Here is a 9,040-nt window from a genome sequence, read left to right as displayed (position 1 = left end):
CCCTCCTCACGTGCTGCTGCTGCCGCTGCCGCCACCAATCCCGGCTCCAATCCTTCCACCACCCAGCCTGGCTGGGGCCCCACTCACCTTCCCCATCTCCTGTGTGCCGCACTTGGTCTGTCCTCACCAGAGAGGTCTCCATCTGGCCTCTGCCCCTTCCCTCCCCCATAGACTGACCTGGGCTGGAGTAGAGCTGCATGTGTGCATGCATCCAGCCCACGATCAACCAAAAGAGGCTCCACGATTTGAGGGACCGCTGGTCTCTTCCTCCCTGGGAGACTGGTGGCCCTAGAATTCATTGGAATAGTCAGAAATGTGGAGCAAAGGCTAAAGACCTTAAACTACACTATAAAGATACAAGGAATGCCAGCCACTGCTCGGGCACCAACTGAGCTGTCTCTCTGATGTGAGGAGCCTGGCTTGACTTCAGCAGATGATGCCAGTGTTGAATCACGCTTTGTGGTGAACTTTAGGTTGGATCCTGATGAGCAGGAACACGGAAAATTGTGGATTTTGGGTTACTTTTTTTAAATCCGAAAATTGGGGATTTTTTCTTAATAGGAGAAAATCAGGATCCCTGCTGATGAGATTACCTCAGCAGCATAGGTGGAGTGAAGACGAAGGGGTTTGTAGGTTTCCTGGGAAACTAGGTTCTGTTTCATGCTCAGGAGCCCAAGTTGGTTCCTGGTTTAATGAGGGCCTTGGTGATCCTGGCTGTGGTCAGATTGCAGCAGATGGCTGGGGCTAAAATGATGCATAGCTGGCTAGTGGCCAGCCCTGCAGGGCACCCTGCCATTACCCCAGATATCTCAGTCAGTGATGATGGAGTTGAGGATTATTTTTGTTCTTCAGGCAACCACATCAGTTTGTGTTTCCGAAGGAGGCCTTCCCCTTTCCTGTTCCCAACCTAAGTGCCACATGGCAGGCATAGGGACCCGCCACTTGCACTAAAGTCTTGCACTTGATGCTTTCATCCTTGGCAGAAAAAACTGAAAAGAAAGACTCCTTTAAGTAGCTCTCACTTTATTTCAGTAGAGCCCAGCAGAACACTTCTTCATTCCAGTTTTAAATCTGGTACCACAAACAGCTTGCCTGGCAATTGCTGAAGATTGACATTGATAACTAGGAAGACCTGCATGTAGCTCATCTGCCTGGGGAAATAAAGGTGAAACGTAGAAGGAAGCTAATACTACAGCCAGGACTTCACATTCTGAGGTGGATGACATTTCCTTTGTTTCAGAATAGGTGGTTGTCTCTCAGCCACTGCCTTGGGGCCTCTGCAGGCACCTGTGAACAGCAGTGTATATTTAGCAGGAACCTCCTGGCTTTTGCAAACTGCTCCTTCTTCCCCTGTGTCTCATGGATCAGTGTCCATGCCTTCCCATATCTGGATGGTCTAGGAAATGGAAAAAATTACTCATGAGTATTAAACTATAGGTGCTGCATGGTGGCTGCACCCCAGCAAGTTGCACACATCCCAGACAATGGAAAGCACTTGTCATTTGCATGTGACCCACCATTGTCATCCTCAGGTGACAAAGAGCAGGAGCCATTGGGCCAAAATACCTGCCATTGCCATAGTCTAGAAAGGGGCTCCAGTAATGGCATCCTAGAAGTTAGTGATTAGGGATTTCTTTCCAAAGCTAAGGATGGAACTGTGGCCCCATGTTTTGTTTCCTACCTTCTGTATATGGCAACTGTATTGCTTCTGGAGTCTCAAAGTTACAAGTGTTGGCAGCCACCCAGTGTTCACTGAGCAGGAAGTGTCAGAGGCAGAAGACCAAGGACCAGATAGTGGGGGAGTTTGTAGCCTCCTTGGAAAGAAGAGGGCAAGAGGCACAGAGGAATGGCATTCATATATGGGTTTCTACCAGAACTTTCATGGATATTGTGTACAGGGGGTATTGCGGAGGCTGGGAGGATTGTGCAGAAGCAGTTCAGAAGGAACTCTGCAGCAACCAGGGAAAGAATGGTTGTGGCAAAGGAGACACTGGAGTGGTTCCATAGGGGTATGGGCTTGAGCAAGAGATACAGAAGCTGATACTTGAGTTCCTATCCTCCAGGCCTTTATGCATAGAGGTAGTGCTTTGGCCCTTGTTTCTCAACCCAGCATTTTCTGGTAGCTGGCCCTTTACCAACTTAAAACGGGTTCACAGATTCACACAAATTCACAGAAGTTTAGGGCTGGAAGGGACCTCGAGAGATCATCGGGTCCAGCCCCTCTGCTCTGGGCAGGAAAGACTGCTTGGGGGGAACTCCTGCAATCCCTTGAAGCTCAGCAGCGCATAGGTGCCAGCATTCCAACCTTCTGTTTGATTAGGGGATGAGAGAGCAGCTCCTTTTAGGAGCTTCTTTTACCTTCAAATCCCTACATTAGTCTGATGTGCCACTTGGGATTCAGGACAATGCGCTGGGCAGCCAGACTTTGAATTCGCTCACCACCATGACACGTGAGGGTACTGTTCAATGTATATAACTTGTTTCTCTTCCCCTTTTTCATCCTCCCTGCAATAGCTGGACACCTCCTGAAAGTATGCCAGACACATTAAAGCTCTCTAAAATACAGTCATCACTGATCTCTCTTCAGTGATTTTAGTGAATCAACTTGCCTAGGTGGGCACTTATGCAGCTGAAGGGGATGTGTTGGTTGATCATGTACATCACAAGGACCTGTTGGCATTGTATATTGATCAGGGTGAGGAGCTTGAGGCTGGAAGCATCTGTGCTGTATGAGGATATGGTTTGAAGGGGAAAAGTGCAGTGTGAAAGGGCACTGTAGGAAGCTGGGCCAGAAGGGACGCATGGAAACACTAACTTCTTCGATGATACAGTTATTTTCTGCTGTACATCTGGGTTTTATCTCCTATAGGTATGCATGTTTGGATGTCTACACGGTTTGGTTTTTTTTACCTGTTGGGTTTATAAAATGTAGTCTGCACTGTCACGTTTTAGTCTTGTATGCGCCTGCTCGGTCTTGATGGGCATTTATTTAAACTAATAGATTTCTTCTCATTTTAAGGTACTTTTCCAATTGATCTGACCAAAACACGTCTCCAGGTCCAGGGCCAAACTACTGATGCCAAATACAAAGAAATTCGTTACCGAGGAATGGTGCATGCACTAGTGAGGATATGCAGAGAAGAAGGATTGAAAGCATTGTATTCTGGGTAAAAATAGGCTATGTTTCATATAATTAGTTTGCAGTAGATGCTTTCTGGAATTCACGGATGCAAATTAATAACTAACCAATGGTATTGGGATTAAATCAATACTGGTGTTCATTAAGGAAGTCATTTGAATTAGCCATAGTTTTCTCAGGACTTATTAATGAGTGATATGGCCAATCTTTATTCTTATGCTTCCATGTTTCCTTCATTGAAAACCTTTCACTTGGTCTAAAATGGTGAAGTTTGTTTATTTAAATGTGCTTCTTGTGCACATCTTGAGTTCAGTCTATCCCACTATAAAATCTTGGTTAAAACATTGCCTGATTTTATAAGACTTGAGGCAGCATAGCCACTATTGCTGTTTTTACAGGATTGCCCCTGCAATGCTACGCCAGGCTTCATATGGAACCATAAAAATAGGAACTTACCAAAGCTTGAAAAGAATATTTGTTGAGCGACCAGAAGGTGAGTGGGTTTTCAGCTTCTGCTTATCACTCTGTTCTTGTTTATATTTCCATTTCAGCCATATGATATATTTTATTGTATCAGCTCTAGTTCTTTCTCTCTCTGAAAATTGTTCCTCAAACCAAAATTCTACAAATTAACCCCCCTGGGAAAATAAAAATATCTGCTCTAGAATTGAAACTTTTATTGCCAGCTGCCTCTTTCACTGAAGTCTTGCACTTGATGCCTTCTTACATTATAACAGCATGCAACTCTTTGTTTTTCTCCCTACCCTCCTCCTCTTTGTAACAGATGAAACCCTGCTGATAAATGTTTTTTGTGGTGTTCTTTCGGGAGTGATCTCATCATCTATTGCCAATCCTACAGATATTTTGAAGGTAAGCATGTTTTATATCATGTATAGATTCTTAGCATAAGTTGTTTTGTCCTTTGCTATATTCTGTAGATGTTATTCTTGTTGTTGTTTTGCATGTTACTCATCTAGAAATTTAAAGAGTTTCCCATGGGAAGATCAATTCCTAGCATTTCTGTCTAAGGCTGTTGGCCAGCTAAAAGCATTCACTTTGAAATGAATGTTGCTAAAAAGGATTCTAAATGTATACAAGGCCCATGGAAAATGCAGCCTTGTCTGGACTGGGAAGGATCCTATGAACCATTACAAAAGGTTCAGTACAGGTTAAAAATCTGTAGGGCAGGATCTCATGCTTTTGTGGAAGGTTTGGCAGTCCATTGTCCCCTTGAAACAGTGTTTCAGCATATCCATTAATGACTTGAGCAGGGTGTATCACCTAGTGAAATCATCAGTGCACTTCTGTAGCATCCATGGGGTTTTTTAATTATTCTTGGTGGTGCCCTTCCAAGTATAAAAAAAGCTTGACCCTGTTTAACTTAAGATTGTAGCTTGAGATCACTTGGCTGCTTCTGTCACTTTGCAATAATTGAAAATATTAAGAATTCAGAAAAATATACTTTCTACATGCTTGTAATTTAAGGAAGTACAAGTACTTCCTACTTTCCCCCAAATACTGTTGAAAGAAGCAAATTGCTTACAACTTTGCATTTCATAAAGAACTACAAACTGACAAGAAAATAAGCCTTCATCCCAGTCTGATAAGTATGCATACTTGATTATCTTCTAAAATCAGGTGTAAATACTCCATTTGGCTGTTTCTAAACAACACAAATCAAGTTTATTCTTCAGAAATCCTCTTCATTCTCAGAAATCCACAAGGTCACAGGACATAATTCCTCCCAGATGAAAACCTGATCACATTGACCTTCCACTTTGAGATGTTCCAGTAAGAAAGGACATCATGCAGAACCCTTCTGTCAATCTGATATATGTTTTAATGTACCAGTATAAAAATAGCAGTCACTCATAGTTACTAAGAGCTACACTGCGTACGAGTCTAAATATGGTGTTCCATATATAGCCATTAAACTTGAAAGATAGCTGATACATATCTGCAGGCATCTGATATAGTCATGATGTAGCTAGTTTGTTAGTTTCATTAATAGGAGCATGTCATATTTTGAAAATGGTTAATTTTTTTTATGATTACAACATTTCAGTTTAATTATTACATGGTTCATATTTTAGTAGTTGAAAACTAACAAGTTCTTGTTTTTTGGTTTGCAAATACTCCTTAGATTAGAATGCAGGCCCAAGGCAGTGTGATTCAAGGAGGAATGTTGGGCAACTTTATACGCATCTACCGAAAAGAAGGCACTAGAGGACTGTGGAAGGCAAGTTCATAAAGTATTACACTACATCTTTTGTGCTGTTAGTTCTTGAATTACTTGCAAGTATGCGCACTTTGAAGGAATGCAAATACAATCTCTCCAGTCAAAATATTGGACAATGATGTAGCTAATTTTGCAAATACAATCCATTCAAAGATTTTGAAGTACTAATGAGTGTAGCATCTGATATGGAGATAACACTCCAAGAAGATAAGAAAAGGAGACTCTGGGTGTGTCTACACGTGCAGTTACAGTTCCTGAATTAACTGCAGAGCAATAAGCTCCACAGTTTGTTCAGCTGCACGTGGAGCTCAGGTGGAGTATCCTCAGCTGGCAGGGGGTTTTGGGGGACAGCCTGCCATCCTAGGGCAGCTTCCCCCAGTTTAGCGTGCTGAAGAGGGGCTAGCTGGGGCATGAGGGAGCTTCATTGAGGGGCTAATCAGCAGGCAGCCTGTGCACTAAAGTACCCTCATACCCCAGCCAGCCCCTCCAGCTTCTACACGTGCTGCTGTGGAGTTTTTCATTCTACAGCAGGATAGAGCTTGTATTTACAAGTACTATCCTGTTTTGGAATAAATTAGTTTACTCCAGCCTGTAGGGATGCACATGCAGATGCTGAGACATTTACTGCACAGCTAATTAGTCAACTGTGCAGTTAATGTCTGTGTAGATGCACCCTTCTACTACTGAGGCTTCAATTGCTTTCCCTGGATAACAGAGGAAGGCAGTGACAGAACCAGTCTCTTAACTTGTCTTAATTTAAAGCTTACTCATTTACCACAATCCTAGTGAGAGAGTTTTCCTAATACTTAACCGAAACTTCCCTTGCTGCAACTTGAGACCATTGCTCTTTGTTCTGTCATCTGCCACCACTGAGAACAGTTTAACTCCATCCTCTTTGGAACCCCCCCTTCAGTTAGTTGAAGGCTGCTATCAAATCCCCCCTGTCTTCTCTTCTCCAGACTAAATAAGCCCAGTTTCCTCAGCCTCTCCTCATAAGTCATGTCCTCCAGCCCCCTCACCATTTTTGTTTCCCTCCACTGGACTCTCTTCAACGTGTCCACATCCTTTCTGTAGAGGGAGGGGGTCCAAAACTGGACATAGTACTCCAGATGTGGACTCGCCAGTATAGAATAGAGGGGAAGAATTATTTCCCTCTATCTTCTGGCAATGCTCCTACCAATGCAGCCCAGTATGTTGTTAGCCTTCTTGGCAACATGGGCACACTGTTGGCTCATATCCAGCTTATTGACCACTTTAACCCCCAGGTCCTTTCTTGCAGAGCTGCTGCTTAGTCGGTTGGTCTCAGGCCTGTAATGGTGCATGGGATTCTTCTGTCTTAAGTGCTTGTACTTACATTACCTTGATTTATAGCCCAATTTATTTTTAGTTGTTGACAAAAAATGAAACTCCTCTCCATGTAAAAACTGTTAATTATCTTAAGTCATGGGGAATATAACTCTTTCATAAACTCTGTAATGTTGCAGCCTGAGGTTAATTTAATTAAGAAGCTTCCTATTTAAGGGTATGTGTATGTATCTTTATTTGCCAACTGTAAAACTGAAAGAGACCTTTAATATAGTATAGGTCTGTTTCAGACCAGAGCTGTTATTGTTGAATTGATCTTGTGTTGGAAATTTGTACCATTAGACAAATGTTTATGGAAGCAGAGACTAGATAGCTTTGGGGATTAGTAACTGGCTATTGTGCCTTTCAGGTTTTATAGTTTTCTGGTTCAAAATGAATCTAGGAAGGTGGTGAAGCTTGCCTCGTGGTTAGTTTCTTCTGATCCAGTTAATGAGGCATGGGTCTAAAACAGGGGTAGGCAAAGTATGGCCTGTGGGTCGGATCTGGTGTGCCAAGGGATTCTGTCCAGCCTGTGGTGGGTCCTTTGGCCCTGCCTGGCCCAGCCATGGCATGTAGCCTGGGCCAGGGTATGTGTGGCTAGTCCCACTGCTTCTGGGTGCTTGGTGGGGCTAGGGTGGCGCAGTGGCTGGACTCCACTTCCCAGCAGCCCCTGCAGCAGCAGGTGTTTTCGGCTGCCACTGCTAATGTCTGCTGCCATTGGACCTGGCCCGTCCACCCCGGACTGACTGATGGGGGCACCAGACAGAGTGGGTGGGTGGGCAGGGTCTCCATGGATACCAGCTGGGACCAATGTTCCCCCTAAGGATCAGTGGTCCGTGAGTGCGCTGCCTCGGTCCGTGAGCACGCTGCCTCAGTCTGGCGTGGGACACTTACCGAAGTGGGCTGGGGCTGGGGCCGGAGCCTGGCGCGGGCTCCCCAGCTCCGGAGAAGTGCTCCACTCCCCCACATCAGGGCCGGGGAGCGGAGCATTTCCCTGGAGCAGGCGGAGCCCGCGCCAGGCCCCCTTGCCTTGCCTCTCCTCGGGGAGGAGCCGCTGCCTGCCCCAGTGAGGCTCCGGCAGCTCCGGGAAACTGCTTCGCTCCCTGGCCCTGATGCCACGTGCCTCCTTGCTCCCCGAAGCCATGCTGGGGAGCAGAGCAGTGTCCTAGAGCCAGCGGAGCCACACTGGGGCAGGCAGTGGCTCCCCCCCGAGGCAAGGCAGGGATGGAGGCTGGGACGGGGGGGCTGGCGCGGGCTCTGCCAGCTCCAGGGAAGTGCTCCACTCCCCAGCCCTGATGCGGGGGAGCGGAGCACTTCCCTGGAGCCGGTGGAGCCCATGCCAGGCTCCCGCTCCAGCCTCTCCTGGTGCGTGGCCTTGAAAAGGCTGTGCATGGCCACACTTTTTTATTTGTGTGCAGCCGTGCGCACATGCACCTTAGAGAGAACCTTGGCTGGGACCCTCATGGGCAGGGGGGATGGGGCTGTGGCCAGGTGGGGAACAGCATCCAGGAGCTGGGATTGCAGGGTGGTGATAGCATGGGGCTGGGGCACAGCCGCAATCTGCTCCTTATACAACTGTCACAGTTCCATGGGCAGGGAACTGCCCTACAATCCTGGTCCTGTCAACCTGTTGCGCTCCTGGACGCTGCTTGCTGCCTGCCTGTGGCCCCAACACATCTGCCTGGCCAAGCGTGCCCTACCCATGGGGACCCTGACCAGTCTTCATGACCCCACCCGCCTGCTCTGTTTGGAGCCCCCGTTGGTGGGTGCAGAGTGGACAGGCCTGTTCCTCTTTTTCTTACATTGGAATTACACCTTCCATAGTGTGTGGGGAATTCTGTATCAGTAATTTGGAAGTCCCTTGTAAAACAATTCATGCTCTGTACATCTTCAACATTCTTGTGCTTTACACTTTTTTAACAATTAACCACACTTGACACTGAAAAATGTGTGTCAGGAAAGAGTACCTTTCCTCCCCTATATGTGAACCTTCTAGATAAGGGGTTTTGACATCGTCACAGTGTGCACCACCTCCCATGCCATTTGTGATCAGAGAATGTTTCTACAGAAATTGGATGTGTGGAAAAGTAATTATCTTCAACTCAGTTGAAAATACATGAGTATTTCTTTGTTGATGTTTATCTCTGAAAAAATATCATTGCTTTCCATTTAGTTTTTCACTCATCTCTTCAGTTTCTTACAGTTGATAGTAAGATGAGTCAGCACCATATGACCAGCAAGCTATCAACAGAACACCAGCTTTAGGTCAAGGTTGAAAGATGTTGATTGAGGCCATGTGGAGAAATTTGTATTGCTAT

At 45.8% G+C, this 9,040-nt stretch overlaps 1 protein-coding gene across 2 annotated transcripts in view; it reads left to right on the top strand.

Annotated features, from left to right (window-relative positions):
- The window catches only part of SLC25A30 (solute carrier family 25 member 30), a 21,276-nt gene that overhangs the window by 7,006 nt on the left and 5,230 nt on the right, over positions 1 to 9,040 (top strand). For both annotated transcript variants that reach the window (XM_025214725.1, XM_025214724.1), the window contains exons 3-6: positions 3,020 to 3,167; positions 3,538 to 3,632; positions 3,924 to 4,009; positions 5,283 to 5,378. In XM_025214725.1, the coding sequence (XP_025070510.1) occupies positions 3,020 to 3,167; positions 3,538 to 3,632; positions 3,924 to 4,009; positions 5,283 to 5,378 (425 nt within the window). The remainder of the gene's footprint in view (positions 1 to 3,019; positions 3,168 to 3,537; positions 3,633 to 3,923; positions 4,010 to 5,282; positions 5,379 to 9,040) is intronic.

The sequence above is a fragment of the Alligator sinensis genome, unplaced genomic scaffold (assembly GCF_000455745.1).
Source record: "Alligator sinensis unplaced genomic scaffold, ASM45574v1 scaffold1219_1, whole genome shotgun sequence".
Taxonomy (NCBI): domain Eukaryota; kingdom Metazoa; phylum Chordata; order Crocodylia; family Alligatoridae; genus Alligator; species Alligator sinensis.
Note: the sequence above shows the minus strand (reverse complement) of the source record. Positions and strands in the feature narration are given on the sequence as shown.